The 26,415-nt window shown below is 44.5% G+C and overlaps 1 protein-coding gene across 9 annotated transcripts in view; it reads right to left on the bottom strand.

Moving 5' to 3' along the window:
• PLEKHA7 (pleckstrin homology domain containing A7) overlaps positions 1–26,415 on the bottom strand; it is a 202,252-nt gene that overhangs the window by 123,335 nt on the left and 52,502 nt on the right. The window contains exon 1 of one of the 9 annotated variants that reach the window (XM_090263613.1): positions 1,532–1,860. The exons of the other annotated variants lie outside the window; for them this stretch is intronic. Coding sequence (XP_090119739.1) covers positions 1,532–1,614 — 83 coding nt within the window. The 5' untranslated portion in view covers positions 1,615–1,860. Of the gene's footprint in view, positions 1–1,531; positions 1,861–26,415 lie in introns of those variants that run through there. 9 annotated transcript variants of the gene reach the window in all.

Below are 26,415 nucleotides of genomic sequence, written 5' to 3'. Positions count from 1 at the left end.
TGCTGCCACGGAGGACTGAGTTTGGCAACTCTCCTCTGGCCCCCAGATGGGGCAAAATCTCAGGCCTGCCTGCACCCAGCCTCCATCCAACCCACCTCCCTCAAGCGAAGCCCCATCTACAGCCCTCCGTTTAAGCTTAGGCCCTTCCATTTCCATTCGACAGTGGTCCTCCCGGAAATACGCCAGCACACAGAGGGCACCTTGTGATGCTACCAGTCTTAGAATCCACCTTCTCCAGCCAGGGTGGGTAGATAAACTGCAACCATCTGAGCAGGAGCTCCACTTCGCCTTGACCTCCTGCTTCCTCTCTGCTCTGAGGGCCCCGCACTGGGAGAGACAGGTCAGGTGACCACCTGGCAGCTACTTTTGCCTCTTTGTCCACAGTCTTACAGACCAATGCCTTGAAAATACATGGGAGGCCACTTGTTGAGCAGGTGCACAGGTTTTCAGGTACTGGGGCTGGGACAAGATAGCACTTTTCATAATGTTTCGAAACTACTGGCTGAGGACCAAGGCCTCGCACCCCCCCCTCACCCCTGCCTGGAAACTTGATCAAGAAGCTGCCTGGAGGCAGGGGATGGGATGAGGGTTGGTTTCAAAGACCAAAGGAGGAAAGGTAGAAGCTGGTTAAAAAGGAGATAAAAATCAAGAGGCCCACCCTCCTTCTGCCCTGTCAGGGTAGAGAGGGCTGTGCCACAGATGGAGAAAGGGGACCCCTTCCTTGACAGAGTGCCTGTCAACACCATTCTCAGAAAGGGTTCGATACCTTGGGCTTAAACCTTGACTGTAAACGACAAAGGGGGGGGGGGGACCTGCAACCCACCAATCTCATTTCCAGATTCCCTCTCTTCAGCCTAGAGACATTAATAATTAACTTGTCTACCGGAGAGCTCGCTGGAGTGGCCATAAAAGATGAGTAATGGCACGGGAGCCCGGCCCCACGCCCGCGGGCTTCTGGGCTCGGGGCTGGGACCGGCGCCTGGAACAAAGCCTCCGCATTCCTCCGGGAAGGTGTGCCTGAAACCAGACCTGTCACCGGCGGGAAGCTGACCCCTTACCTCCCCCATAGCCGGCTCCGGCAGGAAGGGAGGGAAGGAGGAGGGGCAGGCGCCCTGGCACTCGGGGTGGAACTGGTGGCTAAATCGCCTCTGCTTACCACCCCCCCCCCCAGCCCTGACCGACCGATGCCTCCAACCAAGCGGATTTCGGGAAGCCGCGCTGTCTACCGAGAGATAATCCTGTTACCATGAACGCAGACTGTACTTAGAGATCCAGTTCTCAGAACAACAAGGCAGCTCCCTCGGCGCCCTTCCCGAGGAGTAACCAAAGCCGAGCGCCGGCTTAGTGAATTCTCTCGCAGAAACTCCAGTGGCGCGCTGCGGCTTCCACGCCAACGGCCGGCCGGGGAAAAACCGGCTCCCAACACGCCAGCGCCCAGGCACAAAAGCACCCCCAAATGCAGCCCGTGCACCCTGCACCCTGCCAATTCAACAACCCACAGGCACCCGAAAGTTACGGCGCGCGGACACACCTGCAGTTCCCCCGCGGCGGCCCCAGCCAGCCCCCAAGGGCGGTGGGGCACGAGTCTCCGGGCCGGCAGCGCCGCGACTCCATGCGCCCTCCCGGCGAACCCGGTCCAGCCACCGGTCAGTAGCGCTGGGCCACGGAGCGCTCTTGGGCCTCAGTGCGCCCGCGGCACATCGCGCGCCCTCCTCGTCCCCGCCTGGGCCTTCCCGAAGAACCCACACCCACTTGACATCAGCGCGAATCAAAGCACGTGGCGCAGCGCCAGGCGGCGGCCCCCAGCGGTCCAGAGCGCGCCTCAGGTACCGCGGCTCCGCCTGGACAGCGCGGACAGCGCGTCCGAGAGCGGCACATTCCTCCTCTTGCAGAGGATGCAGCAAGCTGAAGTGGGCAGGCAGAAGGGGGAGGGGGAGGGGGCGGGAAACCGGCGGAGGGGACAGGACCTGCTGCCAACCAGTGGCGCTGCTCTGGCGTCCAGCCAGCCACCAGCAGATCTTACAGCCGTTGCCGCAAGCGCCCATGGACTGTGAAGACCAGGCTGCAGGTGACCTGGGTTGCTGTCCTCTCCCTGCCATGGAGAGTCCTGACCTTGAATTCTCTTCCCCAGAATGACTCAACGAGGCTCTTCTCCAAGCACCCCTACTAAATTGCAGGGGTTCATTCTGCCCGCAATGAATGCTTAGCTGGATGTGGTTGTGAACCTCGACACCCAGGAGACCACTATGGGGCATCTCTGGCTTGTCTGCATCAGCAGCCTCAGCTGTGTACTCCTTTCCTTCTCTCTTCTTTCAATGCCCTTGGCAATAGGGACAATTCTCCTGGTTCTGTAGGCAATCAGAAATAGCACCACCCAGCAACCCACACACACTTCTAATTCACTCATTAGCATCCATCCAAATAGTCAAACATTAAAGCATTAATTAAGGCTCCATATGCGCCAGGAGAGACAGAGGATAAACAATGTTCCTACACTCATAGAGCTTTCAGTCAGGGAAAGAGAGACATTAACTAAAAAGCAAGGTAATTATAATTATGACAAGGGTATTAAAGGTAAGAGGTGCTATAAGAAAGCACACAGGGATCCTAAACTATCTTGGAAGTCAGGAAAGGCTGCTGAGGCATGAAGAGAAGTTATCCAGGGGGAGGAAAAGTTCAAAGTCCCTGGTTATTAAAGTGTATGCTCACTCCATTCACAGATGGAGATGATCAAGCAGAAGTGAACTGCCATGCCAGAGACACCTGGGCCTTTGTCCAGGAGGGACATGGGACAGCTCACAAGCCCTAGAAGAGAACCTGGCCACCTGTCCAAAGAGGCCTTTATATCTTTTATCTGTTCTCCCCTGAACCATGCTATCCCACCTTAACAGAAGAGCTCTGAACAGGGAATGGGGAGACTTTACTTCTGGCTCCAAGTTCATCATCAATTTGCTGTGTGGCTCTACAGAAATCCCTTCCACTCCCTGGTTTCAGTTTATCTAAAAGGAGGGATTGGATTAGAACGGTGTTTCTCCACTTCATTTCTTTTTTTTTTAAACCCATACTCCCTTTCGGGTAAATACACAAATGTCATTTCTATCCTGTAGCATCTATGACAAGCCATCAAATCATTTTCCAAATAAAAAATTATGATATTGAATAAGCTTTTAAAACTATATATGCCATTTAAGTATGAAGCAACATTCTGTTGTTAGATTGTCTGCTAAAGACGACTTGAAGGCAGGAATAAAAAAAGGTCTCGAAGTTCACCCTTTTCCTGTTATCAGTGGGTCACTGTCCCTCCCACATGAACCCCTGGCCACCAGCACTTATCTCTAGCCTCGTTTCTTTTATTCTTTCCAGGATAAATTGGCCAGGCAATGAACAGAAGCCCCATATCATCCAAAAAAGAAGAGAAAAAGGAAAGGCACGTGGAAGATTCTCTTGGATGATAATTTCCAGTGATGCTGGGGAACAGACACTTTGAAGGAAACATACAACGTTCCTGGGACAATTTAGCAATGTGAGTTAAAAGCCTTAAAAATATTCATCTCCTTTGAACCATTGATTCCAGATCTAAGAATTTACTCTCAAACATAAGTATAGATGAACACAAAGATTTATCCACAAGTATATTCATTTCACCATTTTTATAATAGCAAATAATTGAAAATAACCTAACTGTACAACAGGAGATTGGTTACAGTGGAATATATGCAACTTTAAAGATGATATATAGACTACTTACTGTTGAATAAAACAAAGCCAAGGTTACAAAACAGGATCCCAATTGTGTGTGCATGTGTGTGTATGTTGGGGTAGGCATTGGTAAGCACCTGTGGTGGAGCTGCACTGTCATTTTTCTTACTGGGTGACTCAGAGCCTACCCCCCGGAGCAGAACGTGCTGCCACTGTGACATGTAAGCCTTACAAATATATTAATCCATAATAAAGTTATAGAAGCTTAATATTAAAACAGAATGAAATAAACCCTACAATCAGGCAGGAACTGAGTTCAATTCTTTACCACCATCTACTCACCATTAACAATTTGATAGTAATTTTACATGTAGAATGGTTTTCCCCCACCCCAGATTTTTCATTTCATATAGATTTTTCAGTTGTTCTTTCCTGGCATCTAGTTCAGTGGTTTCCAACCTTTAAAGTCCATAAAAATGACTGTCCATGGTGCTTTGGGATAATTTTGACTTAATGGCATTTTTTCCCCTTACACTCTAAGTTTAGAACCTAATCACTGTATGGAAAGTTAACAATAACAAAAAAACAACAACAATGAAAATACCAATGACAACCAGGTGGATATTTACCAAACTGTTAACAATGTTGGGTTTTTATTTCCTTCCTTGGGATTTTCAAGCTACCTAACAATAAACATGTATTATCTCAGTAATCAGAAAATAAAATGCTGTTAAAAATTCTCCAAAAAATAAAAATAAAAAGTAATTATGTCTTGACTTTTAAAAGGGGTTACTCTAATCATGCCCTTCATATCATTACCCTCTGCAAGCTCTGATACGGTCCCAGTTGGTGTCCCAACACCCAAGGACAGACTGTACATTGTCGCTAGGATACCATGCAGGAAAAACTGGCAAGAAAATTATTTTTACATTTACCTCCTGGGCTGTGCTTATAATAACACTTAGAAGCTTAGACTAAAGGGTCTGAAATGAAGCAGCCATGGCTATCAGCAAATGGATCAGTCCCTTACCTCTGAAACCCTCTACCAAATACGTAATCTTAATAAAATGAGAGCATATAATACATACACCTTTGGTCCTAAGGACCAAAAACTATTCAGCCAGCTTTTCCTAGACCTGGTGGTGCCACCAAGCACATTGGCAAGGACCAGTAGAAAAAGAATAGGCCATAAATCAGACTGGGCTCAGCCAGTGGACAATCTGTGCCTTAGTCTCCCTTTGAGGGAAATAGCCCAAGAAAGGCTCTACTTTTCTTTTAAGGGATGGATACGAAAGCACTAAAAGTGAACAGCGTCGGTTCTGTGTAGGGTGTTATTTAAAGAAGTATATCCTGGGACTTTGGGGGTGGGGGAAGCTGGCTAGTTGTAGGTCCTTTGGCACAAGACTGATAAACAGAAATTTGCCTCATATTTCAAGCTTCCCAAGAACCCAGAGTGCTCACAAAACAGGTGAGGGAGCCGAGGTGGGAAAGATAACTGCTGACTTTCTCTGGCAACATAACTCAGGAACTCCTAAGTCAAGGACAGAAGGCAGGAGGAATTGAAACTCCAAGCTGGTGGCCCAGGTTCTCAAAACACAATGTGCAAAAACCACCAGGGCAGGATCTAAGGATGAGAGGTGCCGGTATTACTTGACCACTTTAATTCAATCATCACTTAATCCCGTACCAGGCATTGCAACTACCCAAATTCTCCACTCAAAATAAAACACATGACTTACAAGCCAGCCAGAGCTGCCACTGGGTTACATTTTAAATCCACCTAGAGTCTAATAAAGCTAATTTTATTGTTATGGTGTCTATTAAAACATGGAGCCTTTGTTTAGAGAGTGAACAGAGGGGAGGAAAGCACAGACATCAAGGGCTAGGAATTTTGATTATTCCAGAGTTGTTTCTGGTAAGGAAGCAGGAAGTACAAACCTAATTTTTAAAAATAACTTTAACAGGGTTAAATGGATCAGAAGGCCCACTCTTGTACAACCCTCCGGCTCCTTTGAGAGCAGGCTGGCCCTCCACAGCCCGGCAACAGCTCAGGGACAGAAATGAGGCACCCCTGCTTCACCTCAGTGGGGAAGACGAACACACTGACCCAGGAAGCCAACTTGGGCCTGGGTCTTAGAATTTAAGGATCACTAAAATGGGAAAAAAGCCTATGTGCCCCATAGTTGAACACCAAAAGCCACCCAAATAAGAGTTTTGATAAAATGAATAATTAGTAAGTAAATATACAGGGGTGGCAAAATTAGGTAAATAATAATAATACAATAATTAATAAATAATAATTCAAGAATAAACTGTGTTTCCTGTACTCACAACTGTAAAGTTACTTTTGCCCACTCCCAGATAGCTTTACAGATTTTTTTTTAAGCAAGAACAAAACACCCAAGCTAGAACACATGTCTGTAACCAGTGATCCTCATACATCCATTTTAATCAGAAAAGCTTCAGGTGATTGTTTAAAGAAGCAGGTTCCAGGAGTCCATCCCCAGAGAATCTCAGGGCAGAAGTCTAGAATGGGCCCAGGAACCTGCATTTTAACAGGTACCCCAGGTGATCTGGCTGCTTGTGGTCTGGAACCCACTTTGATATTTTCAAAGCTCAAAGGCCAGGAGGCCTAACACACCTTTCTTCCCTTACCTTCTAGCAGGCATCACCCAAATAGGCTCAAATCAATTACTAACTGAAGCAGAATGAGTCCAACTGATACGTCTTGTGAAACCTCAACAGAATTACAGCAAAACTAGGGTGTAAAGAATGCTGAAAAAGGAAAATACAAGGAAGCACTTAGCACATAGGAAATCTTCTAAAACTGGTATCTTATAAAAGGATGAAGATGGATGAGGATGCTGTACTTTTGATACCTGTCTAGCTCACCTTGCACTCATAAGCCAGGCATAAATTAAAAACTCCATGGACTCAGCCAGGCCTGAGTTAAAATCTGGGCTTATCCACTTATTAGCTGGGTGGCCTCGGATAAGTTTTGTTTTGTTTTTTTCCTTCCCTGAGCCACTATTTTCTCAACTCTAAAATGAGATTAAAAACATCTATCGCACAGTATTGTTATGAAGATGAAATAACAGAATTGTGTAAGTGCTTGAGGCACAGTCAGTACTAAACAAATGACAGCTCTCGTTCATTCAAGGAATAAAGACCTCCTACAAGTCCAGCATTGTAGGCACAGGACATACAGTAGTAGCAAAAGAGACAGAAGGACAGAAATACAGATAATAAACAAGTTAACACATAACTTCAGAGACTGATGTGTACTCCAAAGAAAACAGTCATATGATAGAGTGATATGGGGGTTCAGGGTATGTACAGAAACAGCCTTAGATGCGGCGTTTAAACCAAGAGTTAGGGAAAGAACATTTAGGCACAAGAATAGGTAGGAACAAACAAAGTACATTCCTGAAAAGGAAGGACAGTGATGCGACAGCTTGGTGACCAGTGGGGAGGACAGAAAAGATGGAGCTGGGGAGTCAGATAGAGAATGTGAAGTAGGGCCGGGTAATACCTGGTAAGAATTTAGATTCTCTTCCAAATGCAACAGGAGGCCATGGAAGGTTTTAACAGAAAAGACTGAGCATGAACTGATTTGCTTCTTAAAAAGACTTCCGTAGCTACTATATGGAGAAGGGCCTGGGGATCAGGGACAAGAAATAAAAACTAATATTTCTTTAGTGCTTAACTGTGTGCTCTTAACTATCCTAAGAACCTTATATGTATGATCTCCTTTAATCCTCATGGACTTTTGATATGAGTACTATACTATCCCGATTTTACAGATGCCGAAACCCAGGCATAGAGAGATTAGGTAACTTGCTCATCACAGTGAGTGAAGGACCCAATATGCAAACCCTGATGGTCTGAGTGCAATGCCTTTGAAAAGAAATGGGGAGAAGTGGGGAGACTAGGTAAAGAGACCACTACAGAAGTAGAGGCAAGAGAGGTAGTAGCTGGCAAGATGGCAACAGTGACAATGCTGTGCTAAATGTCCTGGTGGTGGAGCCAACAGGACTTCCTGATTGGATTTATGACAGGGGCAAAGGAAAGAGAGAGAAAGCAAAGACGACTCCCAAGTTTTTGGTTTGAGCAACAGAGTAGATGCCTGTGAAATTTCCTGAGATGAGTACACCTGGGGAAAGAACAAATCAAAGGGAAGGTAGGCATTAAAATGAATCAAGCCCTGGCCGGTGTGGCTCAGTTGGTTGGAGCATCATCCCATAAACAGAAAGGTTGTGGGTTTGATTCCCAGTAGGGCACATGCCTGGGTTGTGGGATCAGTCCCCAGTCAGGGCGTATGCACAAGGGAATTAATTGATAGATGTCTCTCTCACCTCGATGTTTCTGTCCCTCTCTCTCTCCCTCCCTCCCCCTCTCTAAAACCAGTAAGAATGTCCTTGGGTGAGGATAAAAAATAATAATAATAATGAATCAAGAACTCTGTTTTGGACACCTTAGATTTGAAGTATCTATTAGATGTCTACATGAAGCCGCCCCAAAGGCAGTGAGCTGTAGCAGTCTCCACTCAGGGGGAGGTCAGGGCAGGAGATGTAGCCCGTGGTATCTCACCATCCCGTGACTCCCCTGCCCAGGGTAGGTGTGTTTGGGAAGGTTGGGAAGGAGCGCTCCCTCCGGTTGGTTGGAACTAGCAAGAACAAAACCTCATCTCAGCACAAGATTACAAATCGTTCTGAGGCTGAGCATGCTGCCCAGCCTACGCACTGTGATCCAGTCAAGTCTTCATCCCAGCCCCATCCTCAAAGCCAATTTCCCAGGAGCCCCTGTAAGCAGCATTCTTTCAAGATGACCTGCCACATGCCAGCTCTCCGCAAGGCAGCACTGAGTCTGGAGGGCCTGGAGGAGAGGCTGGAAATAGCAGCCGCGCACGGAAGGTTATCGGACATCCTGCCGGCTTGTGGGAAGGGGGCTTCTGCCCAACTCTTCCACGTCAACACTCCTTTTTCCAGTCACCCTATCATCGAAGCTTCTCCGGATGTGAGTTCCTGGAACTGCTCACAGGGCCTGAGTGCCATGATAGTGAAAGAGCTTCCAAAATAAGCCTCCCACATTCGCGCTCCCCAAACGCCCGGCTGGCGTCCAGGCTACACAGCATTTCCAGAGAAACAGCAACCTCATTTGATAAAATACTTTCCGTATTGACACCTCCTTGGCTCAGAGGAAGTGCATGTGTGCTGGAGGTTAGGTAGAGGTTGGAAGAAAAAAAATAAAAGGCAGTTTTTAAAGTTTAGCTGAAACGTCAGGAACATGAAGCAGCCCATATTTACACAGAGTTTTCCAAAGCCGAGAGCAGCTTCCAAGTAGCTTTAAAAAAGGCTACATCAACTTGTCCAATGAAATCAGAAATAGTACCAGGCTGTTCTCATTCTCCTTATCTCCTTAGGCTTAATCTCCTAATATAATTTATACTCTCACTGGTGCTGATTGCTTTATTTTTTTGTTTTTTTATCCCTATCTCATAAGCTGCCTCATATCCACTGTGGTCCAGGATAAAACAATAAGATAAGTAGATAAATAGCACACTATCTTGGCTTTCCTGTATTTTAAACTTTCAGATCCATGTCATCAATAAAGGCTGTGTATTGTGGATATTAATTGGATGTTAGAGGGAGGAAATACCTTAAATAATCGTGTAAAACACTTTTAAAATTTGTTCTCCTTTTGTTAAAAAAAGAGAGAACGAGTTAGTAATAACTGGAACATGCATTTTTCCTATTTTTTCTGTCCCAAACACTTGGGTGAAATCTTATGTCCTACCTGTATGTGGATGCTTTTGTGGCTCTTACCATACAAACCAGGAATGACAGGACACCAGGTCAATAACTGTGCTACTTCATCTTCCAGATAAGACTTGTCAAAGCCACAAAGGGAAATCAGAATAAGACTCAACCTAAATCTATCCACAACAAAGCTGAATCTGTCGGTCCCTTTCTGGGGTGGGGAGGTACAGGCGTGTCCGCGGCCACTGCTATTCTCAGGCGTCCTTCACAATACAGAGACAAGCTTTTCCATGTGAAATCGCCAGCAGTCTGGGCACACAACTTTGGAGACATAAAAATGATTAGGTTTTCTAAATCACTGACAGGAGCCAAAATCCATACTGAGACTAGAGGACCAAAGATAGAACCAAAGCCTTCTCACCTTTACAAATAGCCCCTTAAGTGCCCGCTTCCGGAACACTTTCTCTCCAGCATAAACCTGAATGTAGCAATTATGCAGCTCCCCCTGTGTAGGCAGCAAATGTTTTTGAGAAGGCCCATTTGTGAGGGAGCAAAGTTGGATAGTGGTATTTTTGACCAGCATTTTCTATCACCAGAAGTCACTGGAACCAGTATCTGGCCCCTCTGGAGCATGCAGTGATGACAGATGCTTATAATGCTCACCCTGAGGACTTGCGACCCTCTGGAAGAACACAGGTCAATTATGCCTTGTTGCGGTTTGAAAAGTGCTTTCCTGCCTTCTCGTGTTTTGAGGATTGACACTGCATGCAGTACACAGCAGGGGGCAACGTTGAGCCATGAGACTACCCTATTTGCCCGTCGTCCTGAATAAAGTTTAATATAATAATAAGCCCCATTCTAAATATCAGGTCCCTATTAAAATAATGACAACAGGCACAACGTGATTAAAAATACATGCCTGACAAATTCAGAATCAAGTGCATCATCAAATGTACTTCCTGGCTTGCTGTCATTTCACGCCTCCACTCCCCCAAATCATTGGGCAAATCCGATTATTCCTTGAGACAACAGAATTGTGTCTCTCTTCTCCCTTTTCTCCCTAGTGACTTTTATGAAAATAATATTCAACTTTCATGAGCCTGCACTTCAGAAAAACAGTGTGACAAGAGCAATAAAACACATTCTCTTTGTGCAAAATAAAAAGTGGGGGGAGGAATGAGTTCTGAGACTGCCTTTGCCAGCCCCAGGTGTGGGCTTTCTTCCCTCAACCCCGCAGAGATTGGAATGTAACAGCTGTCAGAAAGCAGCCATGGCCTCTGCCAGAAATACCCTTGCTGCGCAGCTCTAATTGCCAAGAGATAAAAACCCATAACTCACACAGACACTTGTGGCTCTGATTCAGACACAACAGGCAGCAAGGAAAGAGCATGCGCTCTGCAGTCAGGCAGACCTGCCTTCTGACTCTTACCAGCTCCATGACCTTGGGCAAGCCGTTTCCCTCCCCTGAGCCTTAGTTTCCTCATCTGGAAGGACTGGCAGCTACGTGTACCAAGTGCCGACTGCAGGACTGGACTTAGGGCAGGTGCACAAACACTGGAGTTGTTATCATCATTAACAATCTCTGAAGCGTACAGTGGAGTAAAATGAACTTGGAGATATCTTGAGAACCATGGTGTTCAAGCTCTCTGGACAACAGCCACTTTGCACCCTTCCAAGGACCTCAATTGACTGTGAGAGTGTGACAAGAATCACATAAAATCCCTGGCTGCTTCTGTCTTATTTATTTGTTCAAACAGGTATTTACTGTGGGTTGACAGTGTGCCAGGATCATGCCAAGCACTGAGGATAATACAGCCCATGGGACTTATAATATAGAGGGGAAGACAAGCTTTCAAAGTAATCTCATGAGTAGATGTAAATGTGCATCTGTGATAAGCAAAAGGAGAGGTACATGGCTATCTGTAACCTGGCCACCAAAAACGAGGACACTGGCCCAGTCTGAGGAGACACTGTATGAAGAGGGCTTTATAAGACAAAGAAGAAAGCTGAAGAGAACCTTGTTCTCCACACTTTTGGTGGGCCCAACATAAAAAACTTAAAGGAACAAACTAGGAAGCACTTAGCTTCATCTTAAAGACTAAGATGTTTTTCTATTCTAACAATAAAACCCAGAAAACCTACTCTGTTCCCTTTTTGTTTTTGCTGCCAGGAAGCTCCAAGTCAAATGTGAAGCTCAGCAATAATACATGTATAGCCCTGGCTGATGTGGCTCAGCAGAGTGAGAACCAGCCTGCAAACCAGAGGGTTGCTGGTTCGGTTCCCAGTCAGAGCACATGCCTGGGTTGCAGGCCAGGTCCCCAGTTGGGGGTGTGCGAGAGGCCCACACATTGATGTTTCTCTCCCTCTCTTACTCCCTCCCTTCCCCTCTCTCTAGAAATAAATAAATAAAATCTTTATTAAAAAAACAATGCATGTATATTTATATTCTCCCCATTCACTGTGGTTTGTCTTCTTTCTCTTACTTATCTTTTCCCTAGTCCTGATTGCAAATTCCTATTGTCACTTTATCATTGCATCTAGTGTCCATGAATATTCGTTGGGAAGAAGCAGAATACAAATAAGAGACTTATTAATGCTCTTTCTAAGGCTAAGGGGCTGAGCTGGAAAGAATTAACAGAGTGCCCTTTGTGTCCCTGCCTGGTGAGTTACCCCAGAAGCAGAGAAAGACATGTGGCTTGGTCCAATTTTATACAAGCAGTGCATTCCATGTGATTTCTGTGATCTAGCTCGATTGTGCTTTTCCCCCAGAGCAACTTTATCACGTTATATTTCTATCTGAACAAGCAGCTCTGCTTCTGCTCATTTTTCTCTGAAACATTCACTGACCTATATTTATAGTGAACCTACATTCTGGATATTCTAGGAAAGGTGTTTCCACCTCTCCCCAAACCCCTTGTTCCCAATATTCTGCTTAATACAGGGAACTCATTAAATATATAACTGGCGTTTTCCTTTTGTACCTCTAAAAGGCATGACATATGAGGTCTGTCCAGAAAAATTCCCGCCATCGTTAATATAATGAAAACAGTTTGCATGACATCAATGTAACCTGGCAGCCGAGGAGAGTGGACAGGAATGCACATGTGTGAACAATGATGACTTCACTGTACTAGTCAGTGAGGGTGTAGACGCTGTTGAGTGAGCATGGGTACTGTTTGGCTCTCACATTCAAAATGACTGAGTGAGTAGAGCAATGAATCTGCATCAAATTTTGCATTAAGAGTGAACATTCCTCCACAAGATGATTCAGAAGGCCGCAGCTATGGGCAACTGGTGATTGGCAGTTTCATCATGACAATGAACCCACTCGTGCATCACATCTCCTGCAGAGTTTTTTGGAGAAACATCAAATCACCCAGGTGACTCAGCCTCTACTACAGCCCAGACTTGGATCCCTGCAACTTCTGGCTTTTCCCAAAACTAAAATCACCTTTGAAAGCGAAAAGACTTCAGACCATTGATGAGATTCAGGAAAATATGACAGGGCAGCTGATAGTGACTGGGAGAACTGAGTGAGGTCCCAAGGTGCCTACTTTGAAGGGGACTGAGGAGTCATTGTCCTGTGTACAATGTTTCTTGTATCTTGTATCTTCTTCAATAAATGTCTCTATTTTTCACATTGTGTGGCTGGATACTTTCTGGACAGACCTCATATACATACAATCCTTCATCAGACCATACAACACAACTTTGGGGTCAGAAAACAGTCACTCTCCTCTTATGATGAATTAATGTTCCCATGTTGAAGGTTAAAAACACAATAGAGATGAGAAGGAGATGTGGGAGAGGCCATTACCTTTTTTCAACTTGCAATTTATCTGCACCTCATTTTAAAAAAGGGATGTGTCCTGGCCGGGTGGCTCAGTTGGTTAGAGCATCATCCCATAGACCAAAGGTTGCAGGCTCAACAGTCGGGGGGCAAATGGTCGGGGGGCAAACGGGAGGCAACAGACTGATGATACTCTTTCATATTGATGTTTCTCTTCCTCTCCCTTCTTCTCTCTCTCAAATCAATAACCATACCTTCAGTGAGGATTTTTTTTAAAGGATGTTCTATGAGTAAAAAGTCCATGTCTTGTAGAAAACTCCATCCCCTTCCTAGGAAGAGGTAATCTTCAAATATGATTATTAGACATAATTCTAAGAACCACAAATTGTAGCTCTTCTTATTTGGTTCTGGCCCCCTTTATACAATAAAAACTTTTAAACTGTCTCCCCCAGGAAAAAAAGCACATAAACACAATACTGGACATTTTGGGGGGACTCAAGGACCTTCTGAAAGTCCATTTATGAACTTCTCAAGCAGACTCTCCCTAAGAATGGAGCAAATACCTGAGGATGCACAAGATGGCAGAGTGGCAAGAACACTTGAAAAACACTATAAATAATAGTTATTTATAATGTAGATAAAATCTACGAAGGTTAATTAAATGTGAAATTATTTTTAAAAATTCACTTTAGTGGTGGTTTTTTTTTTTTTAAGTAAGTCAATTTAAAGGAAAATACTATATGGCTATTGCAAAAGTGCAGAGGTGGAAGAAATGCCTAAAATTTAAGGAATACTGCCGAGGGGAGTCCCTGGCTGGTTTGGCTCAGTGGATTGAGCGTCGGCCTGCGAGCTAAGTGTCGCTGGTTCGATCTTCCAGTCAGGGCACATCAGAGAAAGAAAACTCTGACTCCAAAAAACCTCTGCTGCCTTGCGGCATACCTCTTCAGGGGAAAGGCTAAGGGAGTAAACCCCGACAGAAAATCCGGAGCCGGAGTCCCTAAGGCGGTTTGACGTTGTAGTCAACACCGGCAACTCCTGCGGCGCACCTGAAGCCAAGCTGTATTGACTCCGTCTTTCCCTTGGATCCTTCAGCTGCGAAGAGAGGGGGGGTCTGCTGCATGGGCAACAGCAGACCCTCCATATCACCCTGCCCAGGTTCTGTAGCTTCGCTTCACTGGAGAGGACACTCCAGCGACATCGCAAGATGTCGATTCAACACGGGAGGAGACAGATACCGTGTCACTCCCGAGTCGGACTGCACAGCCATTTCGGCGGTGCAGATAGACTCTTAAGAAGCTACACCATCGTCTCTCGAGACGGACGGCTGCCGACTGCCGAGGGGAGTCACAAAATCTATGTTAAAAACCCTGCAATACAGTCTAAAAGTCATTACATACTGGGATATGTCCAAACCCACAGAATATACCACACCAACAGTGAGCCCTACTGTACACTACGGGCTTTGGGTGATTGTGCGGTGTCAGGGTAGGTTCATCGACTGTAACCAATGCACCACTCTGGGGGTGGATGCTGATGATGGGGGAGGCTGTGTGTAGGTGGGGGCAGGGTTATGTAGGAAGTCTCTACCTTCTGCTCAGTTTTGATGTGAACCTAAAACTGCTCTAAAAAACGTGCATTTTTTAAAAAGTCATTCTCATAAAGCAGCTCATTCAAGCCACGGTTTTTTCCTTTTTTATTCCCTCATATTCCCCAGACCAGCTAGCTTGGCAACACAGGCCCACGTCACTCTTATCCCTCTGGGCCTGCCTTCTAGGAGCCAGAGGATTCCTGACTTGCTGCAAAGACTATCAAGGGGAAAATGCTGCCCTGGCATGTGTGGGGTAAGAGCTGGGGATTTCCCTGAGCTACTGGGCAGAGGTTAATCAACGAGGATGAGGTGACAAAGACCAGACACATCTCCCTGATACCCGGGATCTGATGAGACCCAGACATCTCAACAGGAAGCGAGCCAGAAACCCAGGAGATCCAACAATGGTGCCGGATTTGCCAGACCAAAGCCATGGCCACTGGGGGCTGAGCAAGAAGGGCAGGGTAGACAGCAGAACTGGAATTAAAACTGGGATCAGAGTCTGTGTCTCTTTAACTATATCAAAACATTCTGTTCCCTTAATTACAGGAGAAAGATCTGAGGCCCATAGAAGAGAGACGGTTTGCCACCGAAGTACTTAATGGCAGGGAACCTTGATCTTCAGCGGGGCTTTTAGTTTTGACTATTTCTACACCCCGGATGTCCACTCTGCCTTTGTACGCCTTCTTCTTATGTCTCATAGTTCCACCATGAGGCCGGCTTGAGTTTGAGCACTGCCTCTTTAGAGATGAAGAAACTGCTCTCCATTCCCAGGAATGCTGCCATGTAGGGAGACTCAGTGACCAGTGCCCACTCCCTCTTGGCCACTGTGTAGGAGCTAAATCTGCTTTTCTCAACCTGACCATGTGAGTGCCTGGCTGGGCCTCACACGCTGTAATCACAAAACTACATCAGGGAAGAGAGAGGGAAGGCAGAGGGCTAAGCAGAGGCCAAAAATGATAAGAGAGTGGAGCTCTCATTGCTGTTTCATAGTTTCATCCCCAGCCCACAGTTAAAAAATGAATTGCAGTGTCCACTGTAAACTGCTGTCTGGGCTTTGCAGCTTGGCAATAAAAATCCAATCTAAGCAAAGCAATTTCTCCACTTAGGCTTTTCTCTTGCTCCTCCTAGAAATGCTAAACAACTCTCTTTTAAAACAACAAATAAGCCAGCGATGCCCTTCAGAATGAAGTTCATGAAATTCCCACTTTAAAAAAAGCACCAGGATAACAAACAGCACTGCACACATCCTAGGCTGAGCTCAAAGATTCAGAATAACTGTTCTAGGTATAAAACCTACCCTTTGAATTTGCAAATGTAAAATGTACCCATTTTCAAATGTAAAACCTACCCTTTGAATTTGCAAACAGGTAAATGATATAAACATTTTGAACTGGCTCCCAAGATTGACTTAAAACCTAAAGCAGCACTATCTGATGAAATATAATGTGAGCCACGTATGCAATTTTAAACTTCCCAGGAGCCACACTAAAAAGTGTAAAAAGAAACCAGTGGAATTAATTTTACTAAGACACTTTAACTCAATATATCCAAAATATTATCCTTTTCACAGTGTAATCAATATAAAAGTTGCTATTTATATATTTTATATTCTTTTCTTATTTATGGATTGGGGGGGGCGATTTCTTGTTTCACTTATTTATGCATTCATTGGTTGCCTCTTGCATGTGACCTGACCATGAAACCAGCAACACTGGCATATGGGGACAATGCTCTAACCAACTGAGATACCCAGCCAGGGGCCTACATTCCTTTTTATGGTATTATTCTAAATCTGTTACATATTTCAAATTCACAGCACATCTCAATCCAGACTAACTGAATTTCAAGTCCTCAAAAGCCATATGTGCTAGTGACCACCTTTTAGGACAGTACAGACCTCAAGCTTTGAAGCCCCAGTCATACATGCCTGGCACAGTGCCTCCCTCCACCTTATACCAGGACATGTGCAGACAGACCAGACCTTGGAATCAGAGGCTGTCAGGCCAAAGCACAGGATCTTGCTCCTTGTTTTACAACATTATATCCTATCAGAATCCACCACAGGCTTAAGAGATACATATTGGAAGGTAGTAACTCTGTTGCATTATTATGGGAAGGAGTGGGAAGGAAGGGTTGTTATAGTGAAAAAATAGGAATGACAATCCATGACATCAACTGACCCCACACAGAAGTGCTCACACTCATCTCCTCCAATACACCTACTAACACTGGCACTCCCAACAGCCAAGTGACCAGGAAGTCACCCAGGTAGACAGAGGCAGCACCAGGAGAAATGAAGCCCAGGGATTGGCCACAGAGCCCTGAGTTCTGACCTGGGTTCCCTACATGAGCCGCAAAGCAGAATTGCCTGGAAGCACGCATTTAAACACAGACTCCCAGGCCTTGCTCAGATATACTGGAGCAGTTTGGGGAGGGGAGAGAGACCAGGGAGTCTGCATTTTTAAGACATTTCCCAGGTGATTCTGATGTTGCTTCTCTTTGGGAATGACCACACCACACCACCTCGCAAGTATTAAAATGCCTTTCCTTTACAAAAAACTCCAATGTGCAAAACCCCACACTTGACAACCAAGGTGTCACTCTCCATCTGAGAATTTCTTTCACTAAATCAAACTGTTGGAGTTATTCCTGTCACTGAGTCATGGTACAATAGACAGGTTTTTTTGTTTCTAAGATTTTATTTTTAGAGAGAGGGAGAAGGGAAGGAGAAAGAGAGGGAAAGAAACATCAGTGTATGGTTGCCTCTCATACGCCCCCAACTGAGGACCTGGCCCAAAACCTATGCATGTGCCCTGATAGGAAATTGAAACAGCGACCCTTTGGTTCTCAGGCTGGCGCTCAATCCTGAGGCACTCCAGCCAGGTCAGACAGGTTTCTAACTTGTTGAATTCACACTGAGGTAATTGCTGAAGATGTTTTCCTCTTCATTTTCAGTGGCTTTCATCCAAGAATCCTGGAGAAAATTCCATCTCTGACTTGGATAATAATTGCAATATCCAATATTTATTGAACAGTTACCATGTTCCACAAATATCCGTTATCTTCTCTAATCCTTTACAATCCTATGAGTTTGGTCCTATTATTATGCATTACCCAATTCACAGACGAGGAAGTTGAGGTCAGAGGAGTTAATGCTTTTCATCAAGCTTAATTTGAAGGTCTATATAAGGCAAAAGCACCATTATTCCTTCTAATACTAAAAATCATTGGGTTTCTCTCCAACACCGAGTGTGTTCTGACCTTACAAACACTGGGTGACCAGTAACAGATCCAGTCCATCTTCACACGGGTGCTCTTTCTCTGTTATTCATCAGTCCACCAAACCTGCCCGTCCTTGGCCTTCCCCAAGGGCCTGAGAGTTCCTTAAGGATTGCACTTATCTCTGTCATATGTACCTCTGTACCCAGGAAGCTCACAAAGCCCTGCAGTGCTTGGTAAGTGTTGGATGGATGGATAGGTACAAACCTAATCAGCGGGAAGGGAGATCTAGACCAATGGAGCTTATCAGCTTAGATAAATGGAAGCTCTATAAAATTTTCTAAGCAGGGACAGAATAAAAACCGTGGTCCGGGAGTACCTGTACTCTCAAGTGTGAGAGGCTGCAAAGTGACATGGGGGTGGGGGTATGGGTAGGTGGCCCTAGACAGCAGATCTGAAGGGAAGAAGGCACAGCCCCTGAATGCAGCAAAGGCCACATTAAAAGGCAGTTTCAAAAGAAACAAAGATCTGGACCTAGGAAAAGGCTAGACCATGAGCCTCATCAGGACCAAAGTCCTACAAAGTCTCCTACTTTTACTCTCTGGCTTTGAAGGACATCATGCTTTGCTCTCTCATTAAGTCACTGGTGCTTTTGGTTTTGTTTTTAACGGGAAAAAAAATTCTCTTCCTCACAATACCAGTCCGTTCATGACCCAGCCACACACAGGAACCAGCCAGATTCCCTCCACTGGGGTGTCTTCAGCATCGTTTAAGGGAAGCCGGGGAGGCTGGCTCCACTCCTGGGCAAAGCTCCTGACGTTCCCGAGTCTTCCTCGAGGGGGCAGCAGAAACCACCTGTGACACCACCCACAATTTCCCCAGTCCGGGCACCTCTACGGCTGGCGGGCTGGCCGTTGGGTCTCCGCCCCCCCCCCCTCCTGGACCCCCCTCCTGCTGGAGACTGAAACGTGGGCTAAGTGGGCCGGGGGAGCTGGCACCCTGTGTCCTGTCAGCCTGAGGCTGAGGTCTCTTGGTTTTTTCCCAGGGCCTTCCCCCAGTCTGGTCACTGGGTAACCAGCGCTAAAGAGGTCTGGATGCCCCCAGCTGCCAGAGCCCCCAACCCCAGACCCACCCCCACTTAAAGTGGGGCACCCTCCTTCCTCACTTCACATCACAAGCTAGGACGACATCAGCCTTCAAATGAGGGTGAGGGGGAGCTTTGAAACTGGATACTGACTCTTGTTAGGGTTTGGGAATCACTGAAATTTTTGTTTGTTCGTGTTGACTTTTTTGATGTGTTCAAAGAATTTCACTGTGTTCAAAGTATCTCCCAAGAGGCTCACAGAATGATGCCACAAATCTGCCCATAAAGCCCGACTTCCGTGCCTAATTAGAATAGCAAATCAGGGTATTTGAAGGCAAATCAGGTGTTGAAGTGAAATTTCTGTAGAAAACAGCAAAGGGTACTCATTACTGACAGGCCCCAACTTGCTGTGGGTCTTAATGAGCATTCTGGGACTGGGCTGTGGCAACACACACACACACACACACACACTCTCAACTTCAGGGAACATTCACACACAAACACACACACACACAACTGGGGGGAATGTTCCCTCAGCCTCTGCTCTGCTCTGTAAAGTATTTTCCTCTCAAGTGATCAAAGTAGAGGAAGGAGTCATTCTCAAGTTTAGAAACCCCCACCCCAGCTGAGGAATTCAGAGGCCTCTAATGCCCGAGTGAGAGGACAGAGTGATTGGGTTCTGTGGGCTGACGGTGCCAAAGCACAGCCACCGCATCATCAGCACAGCCCCCCGCCAGGAAGCTTGTAAAGAATGCAGATGCCTGGGCCTCCACCCAGTACCTGGGGGGCTGTAGCATCTGTCAACTTCTGTGGTGACCCTTGAATAGGCTACTCTTTTCTCAACGAGTTGGGTGTAAAACCACATCCAAATGTATCAGAATGTCCTGCAGTGCCTCACCCTCCATTTCCCTCACACCAGGAAAGTGACAACAGTCATAGCAATGAATCAGGAAGGAGGACAGGTAAGACAGCATCTGCACAAATACATCTATTCACATACCTATACACACATCATGCACATACATACATACATGACTGGGTGAGCTGTGAGGCAGGATGAAGGAGGTACACACACATACACACACCAGCCTCTCCAGCAAGTTCACAGAAGCTGGAGATTAGGGGGGCGGGGGAAGCACAGGAACTTAAAATGAAACGACCCTTTCTGACATCAGACATGGATGGAAGTGTTTCAGGACTTGACCATGAGCTCCAGGATTCCCCCAGCCCTCGCCACAAAGCCCTTTCCCAACTCCCTGGCTCCCCAGGGGCACCCAAAACAGAGAGAAAATGGCAGACCCAGCAAGTGACAGGCCCACACAGATGCCCACCCTTCAGCCTTCTCAGCATCATCTGTGGGGCAGGAAGCAAGTATTCAAGCCCTTGTCACCTGAGACTTTCTTCTGCTTCTCCTCATGTATTTCCATCCAACCAACCCAGAGCCCTTGCCATTCCTTCACTGGATTTCTCACCTCCATGCCTTGCTCCCATTGGCTCCTCCTCCCAGAAAGCCCCCCAGTTCCCCCTCTCTTTACCATCTCTACTTAGCAAGCCTATCTGTCCATCCATTCAGGGTAAACCCCTTCCTCTGTGCTCTCTTCCCATTCACCACTGCACAAGAGCCATCCTTCCCCAAAACACCGCATCTTCCCTGGAGGAGGAAAGGGATGGACAGGGATCCTGCTCACCTCCCAGGCCTCATCTAGAAGACGCCTGATGCTCAGCAGCTGAAATGCATTTATAAAGTTGGCTCCTTGCCCCATAATCACACTGGGAATTTTCATTTTCAGTGTGAATAAAATCACCTAGGTGGGGGGAGGGGATTGCTAAAAAGCAGACTAGAGATTCTGGTTCAGTAAATCTGCATAGGGCCTTGACACCTCCTTTGATAACAGGCACCCCATCATATACATATCAATCTGATGCGGACAGTCTGTGGAAAACACTTTGAGACACATCACGAAGCAGATAATTTACAACAAATCCCAAAATCCCAAATCATTCATTTATTCCAATGTCTGAATGCCCACTAGGCACTGGGGAAATAAAGAAGAGAATTAAGAACCAGATCTTGCCCTCAGAGTCTGGCACAGTAGTTAAAAGGCATGAACAGAAGGTGTTCCACGCAGAGCAGCCCTGCGCGCATTGCCCTGGAGGTGCGAGAGGCTCAGGTGAGGAAATGCTGAGATGGTGTGTGGCTAAGGAGAGGCGCGAGAGGCTAAAACTACCTGTGGGGCCACAAAGGCAGGTTCCCCTTAAAGAATCTACAGCCCAAGGTTGGGGTCCACTGCCCTGAGCAAATGGTGAGGACCAGGGCTTTTCCAAATGGTAATAAACTAAGACCCTTGATCACATGTTTGAAATATAAGATTTAATTTTATGTGTGACATAGTTTTGTACTGAAATAGACAGAACTTACACTGAAAAAGTTTACATTAAACTCTTTACTGATTAACTTTTTTTGGCATGTCAATACAGTCTAATATTTTATTAAGCTTTTTAAAAACACTCTCTGGATTCATGATTCTGTCTCTGTTCTTGTTTGCTTAGTTGGTTTTTTAGATTCAATTGTTGATAGATTTATATTTTTTGCCATTTTATGGTTCATAGTTTCTATCTCCTTTTTCTTAAATAAGTCCCTTTAACTTTTCATATAATAATGGTTTGGTGATGATGCACTCCTCTAGTTTTTTTCTTGTCTGGGAAGCTCTTCATCTGCCCTTCGATTCGAAATGATAGCTTTGCTGGATAAAGGAATCTTGGCTGTAGGTCCTTGCTTTTCATCACTTTGAATACTTCTTGCCTGCAAAGTTTCTTTTGAGAAATCAGCTGACAGTCTTATGGGAATGCCCCTGTATGTAACTAACTTCTTTCCTCTTCCAGCTTTTAAGACTCTCTCTTTATCTTTAACCTTTGGCATTTTAATTATAATGGACCTTGGAGTAGGCCTCTTTGCATCTGTCTTGTCTGGGACTCTATGCTTCCTGGACTTGCACGTCTATTTCCTTTGCCAAATTAGGGATGTTTTCTTTCATTATTTTTTAAAATAGATTTCCAATTTCTTGCTCCTTCTTTTCTCCTTCTGGCACCCCTATAATGCAAATCTGATTAACTTTTAATGTTTGAATAAATAGTAATGCATTTAAGGGCACAACTTAAGCTATCTACTAAAGGTAAATTTACCTGGTTGATTGGACAATGTATTTCTACTTCAAGTTTGTTTTATTTTACTTTTGTTAGTCAAATAAATGAAAAGTCTATTATTTACTCTGCAGGAAAATACAAAGCGGATTTTGAGGGTACTTATGTTTCTCTTTCCCTTCCCCCTCGAGAAACAGGTAAGATGGGAATGTGGCAAATTGTACCTGGTTTATAAGAGAATAATTTGGCCTTTATCATGATTAGAAAGTTGACTCACCAAACAGAAACTTACATAAAATTCAGAAGCTGAGCCCTCAGATCCACAGGGAGCTAAACTGAATAAGAGTCAGAAAGAACTTCAGGGCTTCACTAGGTAAGAAACAAACTTAAGATGAAGACAAGGGAACTCAAATTAAGAGGGTTTTATACGGTTTCTGGCCCTATATATTTTCTTAAACAATAACCAAAAAAATCATTAAATAAAATAAAAACATCACCATAAGTGTTCTTTTATCCAGCACTATTGGAACACAGAATAAAAACTAATAATACAGAATGCTGTAGTTATTTGAAAGGTAAATTTATTTATCATCCAAATAAATTTCTTAAGATGGAAACTAAATAAATACAGCTAACGAGAGAGTTAAATATTAACTACACACCTTACAGTTGTCTCCCTTTTTATTTTCGTATACAGTGATCCCTTACTTATCACAGGTAGGTTCTAGACCCCCCCCCCCCCCCGCAATAGGTGAAAATCTGCAAAGTAGGAACCTTACATTTATTTTACTATTTATACATATTTTAAGGCTTTATAAACCCTTCCTACACATTAATAAACCATTCCAAGTTCCTTATTAACCTTTCCCACTCCCTTATTAACCTTTTCCACACTTTATAAACACTACTTATGCTCTTAAACATATTCTACACTCTTAAACCTTTGTAATTTTAACAACATATGTATACAGTACCACAAAATCCCGCAATATAGCAAAAAATCTGTGATAAGTAATTAAATATAATACTTTTTAAAAATCCTGCGATACAGTGAGGCTGCGATAAGTGAACTGCAATATAGAGAGGGACTACTGTACAGTGTTTCATTTGAAAGTCAGGTTTTACAAATGTCAGTGATTTTTACTTCCCCAACTTATCAGATGGATTTTTTAAATTTACTCACATATTTCCTGAACAACTGTTACATACAAAGCACTATGCTAGGCACCCTAGAGAATATAAAGAAGAAAATCCTGACTCCTAACAAACCATGGGGCCTAGACTGTGGTAGGCTAAGGAAAAGGTTTGCTAAATGAATGAATGAAAAAAATGAAATGAAATGAAAGGTTTTTCCCAGTATACTCTTCCACTTCCCATCCATATGGCAACTTCCTTTAAGACCCTCTTCAAATATTGCTTCCTATTGAGCCCATCCCATGGAATGGATTGCACCCCCCCCGTGCATGTTCCTGTGGCATCCTATACAAATCACTCCATTACAATTGTTTATGTATTTGCTGTCCCCACTGGATTGGGGCATCTTGAGGGGGCATGATTTACTCGGCTTTGTTTCCCCTAGCATCTAGTATAGTGTCTGGCACACAGAAGATCAGCTAGTGTCTAAATTGATCAAATAAGTCAGTTGCTTACAGATTAATAGAGGAAATAATGTATACACTTAAGCTCAGGATCAATGAAGTTTAAAGAAAATTATTGATCTAGATAGAGTCTGTAATGTCCATAAGGTATGTATGGTCAAGACTACCTATAAAAAGCTCTAGAATGAAGGGGAAGAATGGGATTTTCAGGACTGATCCCAGTTATCATAATGAAGGCAGGCTTAGTGAGTTCACAGAAGGGATCTAAAATGACTGGGACATGGTTAGAGATACACTCATGTAGAAAAGGGGCAATTTTAAAGACCATACACAGCCACTTAGAAAGCAAGGTGAGGAGGATCATACCCAGTGATCTAGTTTGTAAGAAATATGTTTGTGTTTTTTTTTGTTTGTTTGTTTTTTTGTTTTTTTTTTTTTTTTTGGATACTTTCCATAGGGACCAAGCAAAGAGGCATATTCTATTGTCATGATGGAGCAGCTCGGAGGAATCTACATGCGTGTACATGTGTGTGCCCACACATGTGCCTGTTGAACACTCACTCTGTCCCAGACACTGAGCTAGGTTTGGAGGGAAAAGTTATCTATGAAGGCCAGCAAGTGTAGTTCAAAAGTGGGGCACTAATCCTCAGGACAAGTCAACACCCACCTCGAGTACAGACAACCTGATTCCTAGAGGGAGAAGCCCCTCTCCCAAAGCCACACAGCCAAGATTAGGTCTCACTCCAGTGTTCCTCCCATCAGCTGGTTCTGTGGCAATCTCACCCCACCCACACACAGACAGAATCAGCTGATGACCCTTCAATGATCCTATGTCCAAGGCCACAGTAAGAGTCAAAGGTAGCTCATATTTTAATAACCCATAATCCACGTCTGTGACAGGGATATCCTGCCAGGCTTGGATTTTGCGCGGCTCCTCCCCAGAAAGCCTACTCCTGGTTGTGGCCTAATCCACAATCTATCCACACAGAGCATTTCACAGCCAGTTGTACTCTGGCACTTCCTGCACCTGCATGAGAGATAGGAAGCAGCGAATCACTTGGCCTGAGGCCTCCAGCAGTTACAAGTCCTGCAGTAGCAGCCAGCCTTTTCCATTCAATCAAAAGCAGTTTAACCAGTTTCTATAAAAGTTATGCTACCCTGGAGAACAGAAAGATTCAGCAGAAATAGCCCAGATGCTCCCAACCGAAGTGGCAGTTTTAAGGGCTTTCTTAAATGCTAACTTCCAATAAAGCGAGGTATTATCACCTGTATGGTTTAATGATGTATTAGTCACCCTAGCTAAGGAACTCCTGTCATGGGGGCAGATAAGACGGTCAAAAAAGCAACAAGGAGGCCAAAGGTTACAGGCAAGAGTGTTTCATTCAAGGAGATTTTACAAAGTGTTTACTTCAATACTACTTTCAACCTAAATTACTGGGGATATTCAAAAATATATGTCCTTTATATCGATGGCCAATAGACATATGAAAAGATGCTCAGCATCACTAATTGTCAGAGAAATGCAAATTAAAACCACAATGAGATACCATCTCACACCTGTCAGAATGGCCATCATCAATAAATCAATAAGAACAAACAACTGTGGCTGAGGATGTGGAGAAAATGGAATCTTTGTGCATGGTTGGTGAGAATGCAGACTAGTGCAGGCACTGTGGGAAGCAGTATAAAGTTTCCTCAAAAAATTTAAAACAGAACTGCCTTATGACCCAGGAATTCCACTCCTGACAATATATGAAGAAACCTTAGACACTAATTCAGAAGAACATATGCACCCCTATGTTCATTGCAGTGTTATTGGTAATAGCCAAGATTTGGAAGCAGCCCAAGTACCCATCAGAAGATGAGTGGATAAAAACATCTGTGGTACATTTACACAGTGGAATACTACTCAGCCATAAAAAAGAAAAGAAAATCTTACCTTCTGCGACAACATGAGTGGACCTGGGGAGTATTATGCTAAGTGAAATAAGCTAGTCAGAGAAAGACAAATACCATATGATCTCACTTATATGTGTAATCTAATGAAGAAAACAACCTAGCAAACAAAATAGAAACAGACTCATCAATACAGAGAACAGACTGACAGTTGTCAGAGGGGAGGGACTTTGGTGGGCTGGGCAAAAAAGGTGAAGGACTTCAGCAAAAACAAAACAGAACAAACAAACAAAAACCCAAACTCATAGACACAGACAAAAGAATGATGATTAGCAGAGGGAAAGGGGGTTGGGGAGGGAGAAGAGGGTAAAGGGGGATAAATGGTGATGGAATGAGACTGACTTGGGTTGGTGAACACACAATACAATATACAGATAATGTATTATAGAATTGTACACTTGAACCCTATATGATTTTATTAACCAATGTCACCCACCCCAATAAATTCCATCAAAAAAAAAAAAAAAAAAAAAGAGAGAGAGAGAATATATGTCCTTGCTAACCTGAAATATAAAAAAAAAATTAGGCACAAAGATGTTCAAGACATTATTACTTTTAAGGGACTAAAAAACTGGAAA

This window comes from Furipterus horrens, unplaced genomic scaffold (genome assembly GCF_987537825.1).
Source record: "Furipterus horrens unplaced genomic scaffold, mFurHor1.1.pri manual_scaffold_2, whole genome shotgun sequence".
NCBI lineage: Eukaryota > Metazoa > Chordata > Mammalia > Chiroptera > Furipteridae > Furipterus > Furipterus horrens.
This window is presented reverse-complemented; position numbering and strand designations above follow the sequence as displayed.